The sequence below is a fragment of the Benincasa hispida genome, chromosome 9 (assembly GCF_027475165.1).
Source record: "Benincasa hispida cultivar pf3 chromosome 9, pf3_genome.v1.1, whole genome shotgun sequence".
NCBI classification, from domain to species: domain Eukaryota; kingdom Viridiplantae; phylum Streptophyta; class Magnoliopsida; order Cucurbitales; family Cucurbitaceae; genus Benincasa; species Benincasa hispida.
This window is the reverse complement of record NC_143486.1, coordinates 95,718,904-95,740,382: the sequence shown is the minus strand read 5'-3', so window position 1 is coordinate 95,740,382 and position 21,479 is coordinate 95,718,904. Positions and strand designations below refer to the sequence as shown.

The window sequence follows — 21,479 nt, the reverse complement described above, 5'->3', positions numbered from 1 at the left end:
AATCTCGATGCAGACCACCTCAATATCTTCCCCACTATTCTTTTGATGCTCTAGATTGAGTTATGGAACTCAAAACAAGCTTGAATCAAGGGATTATGGAGAATTGCTCACAACAGCAATCTTGTTGAAGAACACTTTCTTCACCATGAATTTTCAACAAAAATTCTCTTGATTGCATGCCTCAAAATCACTCCATTCTTCTTTATTTATTGTAGGTGAACACAAAGAAGAATGTTGCATGACTTGCAGCTCATGCTTGAAGTTAAATGAAGGAGAGGAAAATGAGTATTGTGTGAGCATGAAGAAGATGGATAATGGAATATCTCAATATTCCATTTGTGCATTGTTTTTTCCAATTTTCCAATTTTATCTCAAAATCAAAACTTGATTTTTAAAATCCATTTTGATTTTAAAACTAAAAATTTGAATTTTATAAAATTAATTAATTTAATATCAGATATTAAATTAATTTTTACACATATCCATCTTCATATATTTAAATCATGTTTAAATATAAATTCTCTTATTCCGTTTAATTCTCAAATTAAACAAGTAATTATATCTCATATAATTACTAATTCTCTTAATTCTAATTTGAACGTTTCAGATTAACTTTACACGCTATTCTAGAGCTAATCCAATTACGTGCTAGTAGGGAGACATTGCGGACCTACAGATCATGGGCTCCAACGATACAAGATTAATTGGCTAAACTCATTAGACCAAATTAACCCCCATTCGTTAACTAATGAGTCATTCCACTAAAGCCCATAGCTGCACTCCCCTTACTGTAGATATATTATGTCCACATGATTTAACCATAATCAGCAAGTCGACCATTCACAGGTTGTTCGTAATAACGGCATGGTCAAATATTTGTTTTACCTCCTGAGATTACGTCTTGTTTCTCAAGTTCCTATTGATCCTCTAATGAACAACTGGTTTGTGATCTAAACTAAACTCTCTCAGCCCAGTGAGAGGGTGAGGCCCCTTGTTCAATACATGGATTCAGTACTCGAGAGAACAACATTTCTTCTATCCCTAAATCGGGTAGGCGTGAACCCCAGCAATCTATTAGGTCTTACCCCTGAAATGGGAGGCTTATTGAGCCGACGCTGTTGAACCAACCCTCAACTATGGAAATCTAAGGATAATCTTGAATAAATAGGAGTTCATAGTTAGCTCAGGATTAAGATCGAGTTACCTATGTCATCTAAGTGAAATAGCCAGTCTTATACAGTAAACAACATTATAAAGTAAGAGTGACTTTTCTTGGTCCGATCTTATGCAAACTCATTGCATAGAACGCCCCCACTCCCCATTTCATAACATGTACGAATTAAGATCACATCATATGTAGCACTTTGCAACTCTTTGTAATAACTACAAAGTAGGCCACATCCAATAGTGATACCAGAATAAGGTATCCAACCTTATTTATGTCTTTGTCTTTTTGGCCCTTAATCTCAAATTAATTAATTAATAAATATTTTGATGATAACAAACTCAATTTTTAATCGTTTTCCATAGCGTGGAGCTCGGAACAACGATTCCAACACCTCTTGAATCACTCAAATCGGAGCTACAACGAAGACGATATGACCGAAACAAGTCTATAGAGAAAATACAATAGTGGATGACATGGCATAACCAGACCATTTACATGTAGACATGTGGCAGCATATTGGTTGAATGGTGGTCATTAAGAGATAACATATGATGGACTTTTGATTTTTGGATTGATTTAAAAAATGAAATTTAAAAGAAATTTAAAAAGAAAATAAATTTAATATTATTTTATGTTTGTGTTTAACGGCTAGTTTTTTTACACATGGTATGTTTTTTTTTTATTGACTTTTAAAAGAATGAATTTAAAAACAAAATGAATAAAAATAAAAATGAATTTAATATTATTTTAAGTTTGTGTCTAACGGCTAGTTTTTGACACATGGTATGTTTTTATTTTTTGGATTAATTTTAAAAATAAAAGGAGTTTAATATTATATTTTGTTTGTATCTAACAACTAGTTTAGTTTAAAATCTCCACCATTAATTTTTCTTTTCCAAAATCCAATGGTCCAAATTAATTGTGGTTTCTAAAAATTTTTCCATCTTTATATAAACCATCTTCCTCTCCAAATTTTGAACTAACAAATTTTACATTTTTCATAATCCTCCAAAACTCAAAAGTTTCCATTGTTGCTTTCTCTAAGCTCTTAATTTTTTTCTTTTCATCTTATTCTTGAGAGATGTTATTGTATTGTGAGGATAAATTTGTTGAGTGCTTAAACTTGTAAATCTACTCTAGTGAGAGTTGTATTGTGTTCTTCAAAAATTCCAAAATTTGTAACGGTTTGATCCTAAACCGTGGAAAGGATCGGGTTTGCTCTTGAACCCGTAAAAGGAGCGGTGGTGTAACGGTTGGGCTCTAATCCGTGGAAAGAGTTGGAAAGATTTTATTCAAATTCCCAAGAGGCGCTTGGAGAGTGGAGTAGGTCGAGTTTGACCGAACCACTATAAAAATTACGATGTCTTCTTCTCTAACTCTTTCTTTTTTATTTTTGCAATTAATTTAAGCAATTTATTATATGTTTTAGTTTGTTCTTTTTTATTTGCTAAAATTTGATAGAATTAAATTATCATACTTTTTGTCATCTTATTTGATGCATAAATTGAATTTTTCTTATTATTTATAAAAAGTGTATTAATTAGTTTAATTGGGTTAATTTAGGAAAAAAGTTTAATTAAACCCTATTCACACCCCTCTAGAATTGCCATATTGATCCAACAATTGGTATCATAATGGGTTGCTCTTTTTGAAATATTTATTTCTTGATAAACTTAATTGTTTTTGAGCTATGACAACTTTAGGTTTTATCCCTTTTATCGATAGTCAATCTATTACAAAGCCTCATTTCTTTAATGGTACTAATTATAGTTATTGGAAAAATAGAATGAGATTTTTCTTGCTTTCTATTGATTATGATTTATGGGATATTGTTGAGGAAGGTTTTAAAATTCTAACAAAAGATGTTGATGGTGTTAGCACTATAAAACCTAAGGAAGAATGTTCAATAAATGAAAAGAAAGCATGCTCTTTAAATGCCAAAGCTATCAATTGCTTATTTTGTGCGTTGAATGAAGTTGAGTATAATAGAGTGTCTATTTGCAAAACTGCTAAAGAGTTATGGGATAAATTATAAATTACTCGTGAAGGAACTGGTCAAGTAAAAGAAACAAAGATTGACATGTTAGTTCATCAATATGAAATGTTTAAAATTGATGAAAATGAAGCTATTTCCGATATGTTTATTAGATTTACTAACATTGTCAATGCTTTAGAAGGACTTGGAAAAAAGTACTCAAATCTTGAGAAGATAAAGAAGCTATTGTGGTCTTTGCCTAAACAATGGGAGCCTAAAGTCACCGCCATTCAAGAGGCAAAGGATCTCAAATCTCTCTCCATTGATGAACTCATGGGCTCGTTGTTGACGGAGATAAAGATCAAGAAAAACATGGAGGATGAGAAGAAAAAGAAAGAAAAATGTATAGCTTTAAAGACCATCTCTTTAGAAGTTGACTCCCAAGATGAAGATGACCTTGATGAAAATGATGTTGCCTATCTTTCACGTAAGTATAAGAACTTCATCAAGAGAAAGAAGCAATTCAAGAAGCAGCTCTCCAACCAAAAAGAGTCAAAAGGTGAAAAGAGCAAAAAGGATGAGGTAATATGCTATGAATGCAAGAAGCCGGGTCATATTAGAACCGATTTCCCATAGCAATGAAAGCGAAAGTGGGAGTGACAATGAAGAAGTGGCCAATTTTTCTTCATGGCTCATAGTGACAAAGAGGATGAACAAAATGATGAGGTAACTCTAGAACCTCTTTCTTATAATGAATTGTTTGAAACTTTTAAAAATATGCAAAATGATTTAGAAAAACTTAGTTCTAAGTATGTTGTACTTAAAAAAAATACAATATTTTATCTAGTAAAAATAAGTCTTTACTTGAAGAAATTGCTTGCTTAAAAGAGAATGAGCATGATGCTATGCATATTGATGAAATGAATATCTCTTGTGACAAGCATGTTTTTTATTGTGATGAGAAAAATGCCTTGCTTGACAAAGTTAAATTTCTTGAGCATGATAGTTGTGAAAAAGATAATTTGATTAAATTACTCAAAGAAAAGGAATTTAGTGCTTTACAAGAACTTGATAAGGCTAAAGAATCTATTAAAAGTTGACAATAGGTGCTCAAAGATTAGACAAGATAATTGAAGTATGCAAGCCTTTTGGTGATAAAAGAGGTTTAGGCTATATTGATGAATGTTCTACTCCTTCAAGTTCTAAAACTATCTTTGTTAAAGCATCTCATAATATGTCTAATCTTAATATGCCTAAGGTTGTGTCTAAGCATGTTAAATCTAACTTTGTGCCTATATGTCATTATTGTGGTGTTGAAGGCCATATTAGACCTAAGTGTTTTAAATTGAAATATGCTCATACTATTTCTCCAAGAATAAATTTTTCTCAAAGGGTAAAGTTTCACAATGCTCCAAGGAATAATTTCTCCAAGAAAAGTAGAGTGCATAAATTTGTTGTAAGAGATAAATCTTTGCATAATGTTATTTGTTTCTCATGTGGCAAGTTTGGACATACAACTTATTCTTGTTACTTGTCTAAATCCAATGCCTTAAATGTGTATGCAAAAATGAAATATATTATCAAGTTTGTCAATACTAACCATTTAGGACCCAAACAAGTGTGGGTACCAAAGAATCAAACTTGAACATTTGTGTTTGTAGGTTTGTTTGAAAGCCTCTAAGAAAAACAAGTGGTACTTAGATAGTGGTTGCTTGAGGCACATGACAGAAGACCCATCCAAGTTTGTCTCTTTCTCCAAAAAGGATGGAGGTCTTGTAAACTTTGGTGACAACAAGAAAGGTAAAATAATTGGTAAAGGTAGTATAGGTAATGAATCTTCTATTTAAATTGAAAATGTACTTTTGGTTGATGGTTTGAAACATGATTTACTTAGTATTAGTCAATTGTGTGATAAAGGCTTTAGAGTTTTGTTTGATAAAAAGAATTGCATCATTGAAAATGCTAGTGATAGAAAAGTTATATTTGTTGGAAATAGAGATGAAAATGTTTATACTATTGATTTGAGTGATTGTCCTATTAATGATAAATGTTTATCGGCTTTGCATAATGATTCTTGGTTATGGCATAGAAGACTAAGACATGCTAGCATGCACTTAATTTCAAATATTTCCAAGAATTCTTTGGTTAGAGGTCTTCCCAAATTTAAATTTGAAAAAGACAAAGTTTGTGATGCTTGTCAAATGGGTAAGCAAACTAAGTCCTCTTTCAAATCTAAAAATGTGATCTCTACAACTAGACCCCTTCAACTATTACACATGGACTTATTTGGCCCTTCTAGAATTTCTAGTTTTGGAGGGAACTATTATGCCTTTGTGATAGTTGATGATTTTTCAACATTTACTTGGGTTTTGATGTTAAAACATAAGGATGATGCTTTGAAAAGTTTTTCTAGTTTTGCAAAAAGAGTTCAAAATGAAAAAGGTTTTTTGATTTCTTAGGAGTGATCATGGAGGAGAATTTTATAGCAATGCTTTTGAAACTTTTTGTGAAGAAAATGGTTTTTCTCATAATTTCTCCGCTCCAAGAACTCCTCAACAAAACGGTGTAGTTGAAAGGAAATCGTACTTTGCAAGAATTTGCTAGATCAATGTTACATGAGTATGGTTTACCTACATACTTTTGGGCGGAAGCCGTTAACACCGCTTGTTATATTTTAAATAGAGTTTTAATTAGACCTTCCTTTGGATAAAACTCCTTATGAACTTTGGCATAACAAAATTCCAAATATTGGGTATTTCAAAGTTTTTGGTTGCAAATGTTTTATTTTGAATAACAAAGAAAAACTTGGAAAATTTTGATTCTAAGACAGATGTTGGTATTTTCCTTGGCTATTCCTCTACTAGTAAAGCTTATAGAGTTTTCAATAAAAGAACTTTAGTAATTGAGGAATCTATGCATGTAGTATTTGATGAATCTTGCAATGTTATTTCTAATGAGCCTATTTATAGTGATATTTTAGAAGAAAATTTTGGAGATTTACTTGTTAGTGACAAAGGCAAGGAAATTATTTCAAGTAAGCAAGAGGTGAGCTTAATCGAAAAGAACGAAGTTGGTTCTTCATCCATGCCTAAAGAGTGGAGGTATGCTCCTTCCCATCCCAAAGAATTGATTCTTGGTGATCCCGAACAAGGTGTGAAAACTCGTTCCTCTCTTAATATGTTTAATAATCTTGCTTTTGTTTCTCAAATTGAACCAAAAAGTTTTAAAGATGCCGAAGATGATGAATTTTGGATTTTAGCTATGTAAGAAGAATTAAATCAATTTGAAAGGAATAAAGTTTGGGAGTTAGTCCCTAGGCCCTCTCATGCTTCTATAATTGGAACTAAATGGGTCTTTAGAAATGAAATGGATGAAAATAGAAATATCATTAGAAATAAAGCTAGACTTGTAGCTCAAGGATATTGTCAAGAGGAAGGAATAGATTATGGAGAAACTTTTGCACCCATTGCTAGATTAGAAGCTATTAGAATGTTGCTTGCTTTTGCTTCTTATAATTTTATATCAAATGGATGTGAAAAGTGCATTTTTAAATGGTTATATCATGGAGGAAGTTTATGTAGAACAACCTCCGGGGTTTGAAAGTTATGATTTTCCTGATCATGTCTATAAGTTGAAAAAGGCTCTTTATGGCTTAAAACAAGCTCCAAGAGCTTGGTATGATAGACTTAGTAATTTCTTGCTTGAGAATGGATTTAAAATGGGTAAAATTGATACTACTCTTTTTATTGCTTTTAGTACAAATATGTGTGGATGATATTATTTTTGGTTCTACTAATCCATCTTTGTGTGAAGAATTTTCCAAGTGTATACATAGTGAATTTGAGATGAGTATGATGGGAGAACTTAGCTTCTTCCTTGGTCTCCAAATCAAACAACTCAAGGATGGTATTTTCATAAGTCAAGAAAAATACACAAGGGATTTGCTCAAAAGGTTCAAATTCAATGAAGGTAAAATTGCAAAAACTCCTATGAGCACATCCACTAAGCTTGACAAAGATGAAAAAGGTAAGTGTGTGGATATAAAAACTTATAGAGGTATGATTGGATCTTTACTTTATTTAACCGCTAGTAGACCCGATATTATGTTTAGTGTATGTCTTTGTGCTAGATTTCAATCTTATCCTAAGGAATAACATTTACATGCCGTTAAAAGAATTTTTAAATATTTTCTTGGTACTATTGATTTAGGCTTATGGCATCCTAGAAATGTTGAATTTAATTTGGTAGGATATTCTGATGCGGATTTTGTGGGTAGTTTACTTGACCGTAAGAGTACTAGTGGGACTTGTCAATTTCTTGGTAATTCCTTAGTTTCTTGGTTTAGTAAAAAGAAAAATTCGGTTGTCTTATCCACTATCGAAGCGGAATATATTGCAGTTGCTAGTTGTTGTGCTCAAAGTTTTTGGATGAAACAAACTCTTTGTGATTTTGGATTAAAGTTTGATAATGTGCCTATATTTTGTGATAATACTAGTGCTATTAATTTGACTAAAAATCCTATACATCATTCTAGGACTAAGCATATTGATATTAGACATCACTTTATTAGAGAGCATGTGCAAAATGATAATATTACTCTTGAATTTGTAGGCTCTAATAATCAATTAGCGGATATTTTTACTAAGCCTTTGAATGAAGAAAACTTTTGCAAAAATAGGCTTGAGCTCAGTATTATTCGTTGTGATGTCTCTTGATTTTATAATTTTACTTGTTAAATCTTTTAGAAGGCATTTTGATAGGGGGAGATATGGAAAGCATGTGTTAATATTCTTAGGGGGAGTTGTGCTAAATTTATGTTCATATTTTTAAAGGAAACATTTATGTAGTTCTAAATTTTTCTTAATTATTCTTTTTTATGATTCCAACGGGGGAGAAATTTAAGAAAAATATACTATAAATTTATTATGATTTTGATTCTATTAATTAGGGGGAGAATTTATTTTTTTTGAGTCAATTTCAAGAATGATCTTTATGGTGATATGTTGAATTTTATTATGTGCTACATATGGTTTACATGTATTTCAAGCTATTTTTCTTGAATGGTTTGTCATCATCAAAAAGGGGAGATTGTTGGCTTTTTGGCCCTTAATCTCAAATTAATTAATTTTAATTAATTAATTAATCAATATTTTGATGATAACAAACTCAATTTTTAATTACTGAAAATTTTAGTGTTTTAATATGTCCATAGCGTAGAGCTTAGAATAACGATTCCAACACCTCTTGAATCACTCAAATCGGAGCTAAAACGAAGACGATATGATCGAAACAAGTCAATAGAGAAAATACTGTAGTGGATGACGTGGCATAACCAGACCATTTGCATGTAGACATGTGACAGCATATTAGTTGAATGGTGGATCACTAAGAGATTAACATATGATGGGCTTTTGATTTTTGGATTGATTTAAAAAAAATGAAATTTAAAAGAAATTTAAAAGGAAAATAAATTTATATTTTATGTTTGTGTCTAACGGCTAGTTTTTTACACATGGTATGTTTTTTTTTTTTAATTTTTGGATTGACTTTAAAAAGAATGAATTTAAAAAGAAAATGAATTTAATATTATTTTATGTTTGTGTCTAACGGTTAGTTTTTGACACATGGTATGTTTTTTATTTTTTGGATTAATTTTTAAAAGAAAATGAATTTCAAAAGAAAAGGAATTTAATATTATATTTATTTTGTATCTAACAACTAGTTTAGTTTAAAATCTCCACCATTGATTTTTCTTTTCCAAAATCCAATGGTCCAATTTAAATTTAATTTTTTTCCTTTTCCATCTCTATATAAACCATCTTCCTCTCCAAATTTTGTATGAACAAATTTTACATTTCATAATCCTCCAAAACTCAATAGTCTCTATTGTTGCTCTCTCTAAGCTCTCAATTTTTTTCTTAGTGTTATTGTATTTTGAGGATAAATTTATTGAGTGCTTAAACTTGTAAATCTACTCTAGTGAGAGTTGTATTGTGTTCTTAAAAAATTCCAACATTTGTAACGGTTTGATCCTAAACCGTGGAAAGGATTGGGTTTGCTCGTGAACTCGTAAAATGAGCGGTGGTGTAACAGTTGGGCTCTAATTCGTGGAAAGAGTCGGAAATTCAAATTCCCAAGAGGCGCTTGGAGATTGGAATAGGTTAAGTTTGACCGAACCACTATAAAAATTACAGTGTCTTCTTCTCTAACTCTTTCCTTTTTATTTTTGCAATTAATTTAAGCAATCTATTGTATGTTTTAGTTTGTTCTTATTTATTTGCTAAAATTTGATATAATTAAATCATCACACTTTTTATCATCTTATTTGTTGCTTAAATTGAATTTTTCTTATTATTTATAAAAAGTGTAATAATTAGTTTAATTGGGTTAATTAAAAAAAAGGTTTAATTAAATCATATTCACCCCCTCTAGGGTTGCCATATCGATCCGACACAAATGAGAGTCTCCACTGTTTTTCGAGCCAATCAACAACACATCCTCATATACTAAAAGCCGACTCAAACGCTACAGTAGATACTGGAATTGCCAAAAAATCTCTAGCCATACGACTAAGAACCTCAAATTGTTGACTGTTCATCTTCCACCATTGAAGTATGTCAAAATCACATTCATTCTTAACATTGGCTTCCAACAAATAAATATCAATTTCTGACCCCTGTTCGAAAGGTGCAGTCTCATCGCCTTCGAAATCAATATCAATTGTATCATAGACAAAGTCTTCACCCACCTTTTCAGTTGGATCATAATCAATCATGGTCTCCGAGGCTTAGACAATTGGTGTATTAGTAGTAGTAGTACTCCCACTCCTACTCTGAGTAGTACTGTACTCAGGAAAGAAACGTCTACAACATTGCTCCACTACATTTCCCATAGATTTTACAATTTCTAGCCCAAAAAAATTTTTAAGGCAAAAAGATACAAACCTTAGCTTTTTTTCGAGGATCTAGCACAATAGCAACATACAACAATAGATTTTTTTTCATTGTTCCCCCGATACTTCTCAAATTTGGTCTTCATGCTATTAGCCATTCCAACTAGTATTGCATTCGCGCTACCAGCATTCAAACATATATAATTATGAACCACTGTAATCTGATGAAAAACCATATTCGAAGTGGTGTACAAAGACCCTGAAATTTTCAACGTCACATCATAATAGACCTTTAAAAACCTAATCAACGTCTTAGCATTTGTCCAATCTTCCTTATTTGATGACAAATCGTGTCTATAAGAAACATCTTCATCTTTTAATCTATCAAAAGCCTTTTCAAACTTCACAGCTACCTCAAGCATCAAATATGTAGAGTTCCATCTAGTAGGAACATCAAGACACACATAACTCTTACAAGAAATTTTTTCAATTTCAATGCACTTTTTAAATTTCGAAAAATGCACAAGAGAAGATCTTATAAATCGTACAATATATCAAATCATTTCAATGCAATCATTATGTTCCGTAAAAGCATCACATACTATGAAATTTAATATATGAGCACAACAACGAACATGCAAAAATTCTCCACCAAACAATAATCCCTTATTGAATCTTTTTAGAAGATAAGCAATGGTAGTTTTATTCAAACTTGCATTATCAACCGTCAAAGTCATTACCCTTTCAATGCCTCAATCCTTCAAATTCTTTTCAATGGTTTTACCAATAGTATCACCTTTATGATTCTCAATTGGACAAAAACTAAGTATCCTTTTATGTAATCTCCAATCAGAATCTATGAAATTGGCAGTTAGTACCATATAATTTATATTTTGTCTCGATGTCTAACAACCCGTAATGAGAGTCACAAACATGTCTTTCAAACGTTTTTTTCTCATTAACATACAACTTAAGCACATCTCTAGCCACAGTAAACTGAGATGGAACAACAAATCTAGGTTGACTTGCACATGTTAATCTATCGACAAATTTCTTAAATCCTTTACCCTCCACAAACTTGAATGGCAATTCGTCAATAATTACCATTTCAACCAACGCTTCCCGACAACTCTCTAAACTATATGACTCACATACAAGTTGTGATGTATTATCCCCAACATTGTCTTTGTCTTTAGTTTTGAAAGCGAATGTCATTTAGGTTGGATCTCTCTTTTTCTGGTAAAGGTATTTTTTACAATTTTTCAAATGATTCTTCATAGTCCCAGTACCATTACGTTTAAAATGACATGCATAGACAACTTCACAGTACTTACATTGAGCATGAGGGTATTTAGGATCATCTTTTAGCCTCTCAAAATGATCCCATACCATGGACTTTTTCACAACCTTCATTCTTTTTTGTGGATTTAGAAAATTTGATGTCTCATTTGTTGAATCAACATCAATGATATTTGTATTGGCATCCATTGCTGCATCTCGTTCATTGTTTGAAGCATTAGTTGCAGTTCCATCAAACTCCATCTCCGTTGAATCCATGTAGCTGAACCACACTATGTCAGACATCAGTATCACACAATTCACAAAAACTCAAAGTATTTCAGCTTTACAAAAACTCAAGTCTCAATGTATTTACAAAAACTCATATACCCATACCCTTATCACCTTATGCATGAAACATGAGCAAATAAGGAATCCATGTCAGAACACACAATACCTCAACAGGTTTCATAAATGACTCATAAGAGATAATAAGGGGAGTAACAGTGCCTCTAAACCTCACGTACACTGCCTCACCTCAATAGAACAACAACCAACACTCATCCCTAATTTGTTACATAAATGTAAACTTTTAATACAAAAGACTATACAACTCAAATTTGTTAAAATTTTCAACTAAACAGTAAACACATTTAAGGGGAAAAAAAAAAGAACTCATCAAACCCATATTTGTTGGAAATGAAAATATTGAAAGAGATTAGTATTATACATAACGAAGTGGATATTTATATTAGCAATATTGAACAGAACACATCAAATCCAAACCGGCCAAAGTGGGTATTTATATTTTATTTTATTATATACATTATACAAAACGAAGAAGAACGATACAGACCTACAGGCAACAACCGACTGGCGCTGGAATGGAAGGAAGAACAAAGAAGATGGCTGAAGAAGATCATTGAACGAAGAGGAAGAAGATGGCTGAAGAAGATCGTTGGAATCGAAGAAGATCAGCCGGCTACTGGAATGAAGAAAAACGATCGCTCAAGAAGATAGCTGAATGAAGAGGAAGAATATGGATAGCGGCTGGAATGGAAGATCCCTAAATTTTTAAAATGCCATTATATATATATATATATATATATATATATATATATATATAATAAATCTCGGTTGGGTCAGGTCAATAACTCACCCTGACCGCCGTTGGAATCGATTTTAAAACCAAAAACGGACACTGACCACTTGTGTCTGATTTTCGACCGTCCAAATACATTTCGACCGGTTTAAGTCGATCGTGTCAATTTTTCGGTCTAACATGCTCACCCCTAATCTAGTGTGTATCAACAGTGTATGAAATGTATCAGACATATGCTATTAGTGTATCAAATGTATATCAGTAGTGTGTCAAGTGTATTAGACTACGGACCTAATTTTTAAAATTTGTTGAATGAGAAATTTTGGACTAATCACAAATTGTCACGTCATTACCAAATTAAGGACAAAATTACAAATCATCAAATTTGAGACCAATTAAAAGTTAACAAATGTCCAAAATTGAAGTTGAAGACATAAATTGGTGAATCCAGATGATGCCACGTGTTTTCATCATGATCATTAGATAAATAAAATTAATTGGTCCAATTTGATATTATAATTTGGGCTAATGTCCAGTTGAACCCAAAAATGGGTTTAATTTAGCCCAAATCCAACTAATTGGGCCCAAATGCCAGGATCATGGATTAACCAAGACCAAGCCCACGAAGCTTACCATAGAACTCTATAAATGGAGAGGTTCTCTTTATTTGTGGGGTCAAAATTTCTACAGTCCAGAGAGCCTAGAGGAAATTTTCTACAATCAGAAGACTCATTGACTCCTGAAGCTGATCACACTTAAATACTAAAGTCTTTTGGAGATACAAGCATTCTTCCAAGATTCCAACTTCAAAAACATTCATATGCTCCACTTTCATACATCAAGCGAGCACATTCGATCGAGAGAGAATCAAAAGATCAAGTACTAAAGATCAAACCACATCCGTATCAAATCTACATCAACACAGGTTCTGCTCCACAAAATACATTTCTTCAAAAGCCACGTGTGAACATTGATCCTCTAAGAAGATCATCAAGCCCAAAGGTCGATTATTCAAAAAGATTATCAAGCCCAAAAGCCGATCATCTAAGAAGATGAACAAGCTCAAAGCGGTCATCTAAGAAAATCAGCCAGTTTGAAGATTAAAGTTGACTTTGAAAGCATCAAAGGATTATGTCTTAGAAATTATACTTGCTATACTAAAATTAATACAAATGCAAAAGTTAAAATTCCACGAAACAAGTTTCTCTAGAAACCTCATGCGAACAATGCACGCCCAATGGGACATCTCTACCTCTCATCTCTCTCTCGTCATCCAAATCAACAAATGGCACCAAATAAAGTCACATCCAAAGCTACCGTCGCAAGCGACACTATCAAGGGACCTGTCACCTGCAGCCATTCAAAAGAGATTATGTAAGAATAAGAACAAGAATCTGTCTTCACAAAGAAAAGCTAGGAAAGACTGATGGAATCTACTAAAGGTGGGATCTTCATAAAAAAAAATCCCTTGTTCGACAACTATGCTCCTGCTTCTGATCAATTAGAGAAAAAATCACACTTTGATATAGTGTCTGTCATGATGAGGGGCGTGACAACTGGGTCGGCCATGGCAGAGATGGAGAGGAAAATAGATCTCCTAATGAAAGTTGTTTAGGAGCGAACCATGAAATTGCCGTCTTAAGAGATCAAATACAGGCTTGAGAAACTGCTGAATCAAGTCAAACTTCTACTATCAAAGCCAGTGAAAAAGGAAAAATTGTGTTACAGGAAAACCAGGTGCAACAATTTACCTTTGTCGCCTCTCTATTGGTTCAACAGCTGCAGGATATGATACAAACTCCATAAGGGCTCTGTACAAAGGACCGTTACAATGTTCTTTTATGTACTCCAAGACGTACACTAAAAGAATCGACAACCTTATAATTGTTGGGTTGTATATCCTAAAACTCGTAGTTTGTAAACAGTAGACATACATGAAGTTTATTCAAAAAAATATCGTTGAATGAAAATGAATTGATAACTCTAAATCCAATAAACTACTAACCCTTGGCTATTGTTATGAATACTTGGACTTTATGTGGAAACATAAACTGGATCAAGTTCGAGTATAATAACCTAAATAGTCTATAATAATTGGATTAGGTTGGGTACCTATTTCTGAAGATACTATTGAATACAACCCGCTTTATGATTGTTACAAATGTTGTAAAGTATCATAAACAATATGATCAGTTCGTTCATGTAGAGATATGTGAGTAGGGGTGTTCTATACAATGAGATTATGTAAGACTGACCACGAAATAATCACTGTTACGTATTAACACCGTTTACTGTTAACACTGATTAATTTCACTTCTTTATGACCTAGATAACTGAAGGAACTCTAAATAGAGAACTAGTGAGCGGTAGCGGATCGTTCCAAAGTCCATTGAGAAATAACACAAACATTTACAGTCAAGAAGAACAGATTATGCATCAAGAGTAAATTTACAGTCCAACAACACCAACTCAAACGCAACGATCAGAACTCGATCTCAATGAGCAACTGGATGAATCTCGATCACAATCGAGTATAACTTGATCCTCGACCCTCAAACAGAACTGAACACTACCACAAAGGTTACCTTGGTATTCTCAGTGTGAGAATCTAGAAGTTGTGAGCTCTACATGACTTTGGATAAAAGAATGGAGGAAGTAAACGATCGAAAGTATGCGACAGAAGAAGGAAGTCTATCGCATAAACTTGATACTCGATCGTGTAGTAATGAGTAACTATTGTATAGTAAACTCGATACTTGATCGTTTAGGCTGTGTAATACTACAGTTTAGTAAAACTCTTTTACTCGATAGTTTTTCTTTTGTGAGACAATACGAATGAATCATTATCTAATTTGGAAAACTGTCTTCCTTTTTATCTTACAATTGCCATAAAACCTCTTACTCAAGTCGGTTATTAAGAAAAAGAATAATTAATTATCACATAATTAATATATTATAAATAAATATAATAACTAACTTATCATATTATATATATAACCTATAGTTTTAATATTGCATCATATGCAACATATAAACCATAGTTCTTTTCTATTTTATGGCATTTAATATAATTCATATTTATATTAATTCCTCCAATCATATAATGTATCAAATACATCATATCAATTATATCTCATATAATGGATTTAATTTAATTATATCATACATAATGAAATTCCTCTTGTTAATTTAAACACTTCAAACTAACCCAAAATTTGATTCTCAACTTGAACCCATTGAGTTACTAAGGGGGCCTTATGGACCTGTAGCTTGAAGCTTCAACAGTACGTGAATAACTGACTAAACTCTTTAATCACGAGATCCACCATCCGTTAACTATCAGTCACTTCACTAAAGATTGACAACTGCACTCTTTGCACTATAGATAAATTTTTGTGTCCATATAACCAATCAACAGTATGATGACACTTCAAAAATCGCTCGTAAGTACAGCTGGACCAATTTACCGTTTTGTCCCTATAGTTACATCTAACTCTTTAAGTACCACTGATTCCTCTAATGAACAATAAGTCATAGTCCCACTATGACTGGGTCCTCTCTTCCCAAGAGAGGGTGTGGCCACTATGTTCAAGACCCGAAATCAACCTTTAAGGGAGAAATTTATCTACTTACTTCTGCTTCGAGGAAGGAGTGAATTTTGTCTTATGTAGTTGAGTTCCTAGCTTCCCAATCAGACGAATCTCCAAAATGGTAGGCTTGTTAAGTTGGAAATCTGGCCACTCTCACCCATACAAATCAAAGGACCGCCTTCATGAGCAGGAGTTCCCAACTCACTCAGGATTAAGGACATATCACCTATGGTCATTCTAGTGAAATGTAAGTCTTAATTATCAATGACGTTATATAAAGAGACTAATCATTTCGTGGTCCGGTCTTATGCAAAATCTTTGTATAGGATACCTCTACCCGCATGTATCCACATGAATGGTCAGGATCAGACCATTTGGAACACTTTACAACACTTGTACATCTACAAAGCAGGTCGTATTCGTAGTGTCACCAGGATAAGGTATCCCTCCTTTATCCATCTACTACAGACCATTTTGGTTATTACTTAAGGCATCTACTTGTATGTCTCCACATACATGCTTAAGTTACATAAAATAACCACGGATCTTAGTTTATTGGATCGAGTAAATGCTTATAAAATAACTCTTATTTTATTAATAACAATATGTTTACAGAATGTTTACAAACTACGAGACTTCTGGGAGATTTAGGACACCAATCCCAACAATAACTTGATCTGAATCATGAGCTATCTATGAACTTCTGTTTATTCGGGATTGTCCCTTGATCTGCATAGGTGAGGGTAAACTCAACAGAGCTGCTCAATATGCCTCCCATTTCAGGTATAAGGTCGGGTAAATAACTGGGGACATAGAATTTGCAAGATGGAATTCACTTCTACACATTTTAGGGATAGTAGAAAGGTTGTTTCCTTAAGGGCTGAACTCAGGTCTTAAAAAAGGGGCTCCATCCTCTCGTTGGCCTGAGAGGAATGGATTTAGTGATTAAGATCTTAAATCAATTGTTCATTAGAGGGACAATGGTACTTAAGGAGAAAAGATGTAACTCAGGGATAAAACGGTAGTTAACCTAGCTGAGGTTATGAACAACTTGAGAAGGATCAACTTATCGATGACGATTATATCAAATGGACACATAATATATCTACGATGAGGGAGTGCAACTACAGGCTATAGTGGACAGTCCTGTTAGTTAACGAATGTTGATTAACAAGGTTAAAGAGTTTGACCCATTAATCTCGGATCGTTGGAACCCATGATCTGTAGGTCCATTGGGTCTCCTTACTAGCTCACTATGGAAAAAATTAAACAACTAAGTGAAGTGAGAATTTGAAATGTTCAAATTCGGTCTTTAGAGAAAATTATATTTTATATAAGATATAATTTACAATTGACTAATTATTTTTGGAGAGTAATTTTTTTTTTATAAAACATTACCATGAAAGTGTTTAAAAATTTATTAATGTGATTAATCAAAATTAGGCGTCAAAGTCAATAAAATGTGATATTAAATTATTTATTTTATTTAATTAAAATTATTTAATTAAATAATTTCTAAAATTTGAAAATTGTATTTCATATATTGTTAAATAAAATTGCTTTATTATAAATCAATTTTATTAAAAAAATTAGTTAGTGGAAAAATCCAATTGTTGGATTTTTCCACTAACTAAGTGGATTATAAAGTGTTTCATGCAAAGCTTGACACCTATTTTGTTCATGTTAATGGTGTTTGAGGTGGAGGCCATGCAAAAAGAGTTTTTGCATGTCTTTTGTTTATAAATAGTTATTGATTTTCAATTGCTAAAAACTTATGCTTCTTTGACTTTTGACTTTTATGATCCACAAAATCTCTTTGACTCTCCAATTTAATTTAGTGATATTCCCTATCTTTCACTAAAGATTCGGTCCCACAACCGTGTTCTTCAACTGGAGAATAGCGAGGATTTACTATTGGTGGTATCGATTGCTCACAGAGACGAAGAAACTAGTGGAAACTACAAAGGTTGTATTTCTAACTCTCTTTGCATGCTTAATCCTTGCTTATTTAATGTAATTAGAGCATTAATGATCCATTACTTCCATTGCACATGCTTCTTTTTATCCATCAATAATGCCAATTGGGTACCAACCTCCAAAGTTCTATCAGTTCGATGGAAAAGGCAATCCAAAACAACATGTTGCTCACTTCATTGAAACCTATGAAAATGCAGGAACCAAAGAAGACCAGCTAGTCAAGAAGTTCATCTATACCTTGAAAGGAAATGCTTTCGATTGGTATACTGATCTAAAGCCAGAAGTGAATGATAGCTAGAAACAGTTGGAAAGAGAGTTCCTGAACTGCTTCTACAGCATAAGGAGCACTGTTAGCATGATGGAGCTGACGAACACCAAATAACAAAAGGGAGAGCCGGTCATTAACTGCATCAACTGATGGAGAGCTCCGAATTTGGATTGTAAATATACTCATTGAACTATCGGCAATGGAGATGTACACCCAAGGCATGTATTGGGAGTTCTCTACATCTTACAAGGGATAAAGCCTCGTACGTTTAAGGATTTGGCAACACGCGCTCATGACATAGAGTTGAACATCGCCAATGGGAGAACTAAAGATTTTCTAGTCCTTGAAGGGAGAAAGAATAAGAAAGAAATAAAAGGCACTGAAAATATTGGGAATAGTACCATAACATAATCTATGGTCGTCATACGACCCGCTTAATTTTTCCTCCAAAGAAAGAGAAACAAAATTTGAAAGAAAGCATGATGGCGCCAAGAAGCGTCGCCCAACATTTAAAGAAAGACAAGAGAGAGTTTATCCATTCCCTGACTCTAATGTTGCAGATATATTGGAGCAATTATTAGAAAAATAAATCATTAAACTACTGGAATGCAAGTGGCCAGAACGATTAGGAAAAGTAGGTGATCCTAACTACTGTAAGTATCACAGGATCATTAGCCATCCAATGGAAATGTGCTTCGTGCTAATGGAGCTGATTCTAAAGTTGGCTTGTGAAAAGAAGATTGAGTTGGATCTTGATGAAATAGCTCAAACAAATCATGCTGCAATTGAAGGGACTGAATCCTCGTAGAAGCGTATGAATGCCTTGCATTTAGATAATCGATTTTTAAAGAAACAAAAACAGAAAAAAAAAAATCATGCATTTGTAGGATAAACATTCAAAATAAACATATGCATGCTAAAACAGAGGAAGAAGAGAAGAAATCAAACTTACCTTTGATGATTTCTCAATCTTTTTTCTTCCATCGTTTTTTATAATCTCGAGCTTCTGCAATCAAGATGGACATCACCGACAAGATTGCCTTGTTATTCTCTAGGATTCAAAGAGCTTGGAAGTGTGGTCTCCAAGAACTTTGAGGAAAATAAAAGGGAAGAGAATTTCTAGAGAGAAGTTAACGAAAATGTAGAGGTTGGAGGCTAGGATTTTGTGTAATAAAAATCTCTTGCCCTAAATGGGCTATGACGATATATTTATATGGAGAATGGTTAACCCCTTCTCCAAGTATTTCTCTTCATACTCTTAGTGTTAATTAATTAAATAACTCTTATTTAATTGATTGACACATTAATTAAATGACCATATATTAAAGGGAAATTCTTATCAATAGAAAAATTCCAAAAATATTTACACTTTATAGCAAAAGTTCTAAAAGTGCTTTGTATTTTTTGAACTTTTTGCTATAAAGTGTAAATATTTTTAAATATTTTTTATTTTTTAAAAAGGCCCCTATATTAAATCCTATTTAATATATATACATTTAATTAATTATCATAAATATCACATATTTATACTAACATCCAATCTCCATAATTTCTTAATCAATTAATTAACCATTAATCAATCAATTAAATGACTCTATTAAATTATATTTATTATGAAGTTAATTAACATATAAATATCACATATTTATGTGTATACATCTCTTTTTGAATCCAATTCACATAAATCTAATATTTGAATCTTATTCAAATATTTCTCTCTTATATAATTTAGATTAGATCATTTTTGTAATTAACCATTATATATTAATCTCATTAATATAAAATTTCCTCATTTGATTTGAACAGTTTAAATCATTTCTCATTACTATCCTTTAGTGAGCTAATAAGGGGAACTTATGGACCTATAGATTAGAAGCTCTAATGATATGAGATTAATTGGTTAAAATCCTTTAATCCAATTAATCAATATTCTTTAACTACTAATCACTTCACTAAAGATCGATAATTACAATATTCCCACTGTAGATATATTTATGTGTCCATGAATATAACCAATCAACATAATAATGACTCTTCACAAATGCTCATAATTATATCTGGATAACTTGTGGTTACATCTAACTTCTTAACCTTTTATATGGAGAAGGTTAACCCCTTCTCCAAGTATTTCCCTTATACCCTTAGTGCTAATTAATTAAATAACTCTTATGTAATTAATTGGCACATTAATTAAATGACCATGTATTAAATCCTATTTAATATATATACATTTAATTAATTATCATAAATATCGTATATTTATACTAACCTCCAATCTCCATAATTTCTTAATCAATTAATTAACCATTAAATAATCAATTAAATGACTCTACTAAATTATATTTAATATGAAGTTAACTAACATATAAATATCACATATTTATATCTATACATCTCTTTATGAATTTATTTCATATAAATCTAATATTTGAATCTTATTAAAATATATCTCTCTTACATAATTTGGATTAAAGATCATATTTATAATTAACCATTATATATTAATCTCATTAATATAAAATTCTCTCATTTGATTTGAACCATTTAGTAAGCTAACAAGGGGACCTTATGGACCTATAGATTAGAAGCTCAAATGATAAGAGATAATTGATTAAACTCCTTTAATCCAATTAATCAATATTCCTTAACTATCGATCACTTCACTAAAGATCGATAGCTACAATATTCACACTGTAGATATATATCTGTGTCAATGGATATAACCAATCAACAGAGTGATAACCTTTCACAAATGCTCCATAACTACATCTGGGTCAAAATACCGTTTTACCCCTACAGTTATATCTAACTTCTTAAGTACCACAAATTCTTCTAATGAATAAATAGTTTATAGTCCAACTATAAACTAACACCTCTTAGGCCAGTGAAAATTCGAAGCCTCATTGTTTAAGACCCGAAACCAGCTATTAAAGGAGCAATTTATCTACTTTCCCAATGAATTGGAATGAGTGAATTCCAGCTGTGTTCCCAGCTTCCTAATCAGAAAAATCCCTAAAATGGTATGCATGTTGAGTCAACTATCATGGACATTCTCACACATACAGATCAAAGGATTGCCATCATAAACAAGAGTTTACAACTCACTCAAGATTAAGGTCAAGTTTCTTATGGTTATCCTAGTGAAATATTAGTTTCTTCACATAATGGTGTTTAAAGAGAAACTAATTATTTCGTGGTTTGGTCTATGTATAAACTCCTTTATATAGCA

General features: G+C 32.3%; 1 protein-coding gene across 2 annotated transcripts; it reads right to left on the bottom strand.

Moving 5' to 3' along the window:
- Window positions 1-9,627: 9,627 nt before the first annotated feature.
- On the bottom strand, window positions 9,628-12,376 carry LOC150034226 (uncharacterized). 2 transcript variants are annotated; one of them, XM_090318222.1, is made up of 3 exons: window positions 12,170-12,376; window positions 11,370-11,606; window positions 9,628-10,294 (listed from the first exon to the last, which is right to left on the bottom strand). In XM_090318222.1, exons 1-3 carry the CDS (start codon window positions 12,234-12,236, stop codon window positions 10,089-10,091), a joined length of 510 nt encoding a protein of 169 aa, XP_090174348.1. In that variant the 5' UTR covers window positions 12,237-12,376; the 3' UTR covers window positions 9,628-10,088. The 2 variants fall into 2 exon arrangements, 1 of the variants encoding a protein (XP_090174348.1); XR_016532402.1 differs by lacking the exon at window positions 9,628-10,294 and having other exon boundaries at window positions 10,301-11,596.
- Window positions 12,377-21,479: the final 9,103 nt, after the last annotated feature.

Excerpts from the sequence above, each read along its gene's own strand:
- LOC150034226 (XM_090318222.1), bottom strand. The coding sequence starts at position 12,236 with ATGATCTTCTTCAGCCATCTTCTTTGTTCTTCCTTCCATTCCAGCGCC. Across the intron at positions 11,607-12,169 it reads CAGTCGGTTGTTGCCTGTAG|TGTGGTTCAGCTACATGGAT; the intron begins GTCTGTATCGTT and ends TGTCTGACATAG. Across the intron at positions 10,295-11,369 it reads TAAATACCCTCATGCTCAAT|GGTCTTTGTACACCACTTCG; the intron begins GTAAGTACTGTG and ends TGAAAATTTCAG.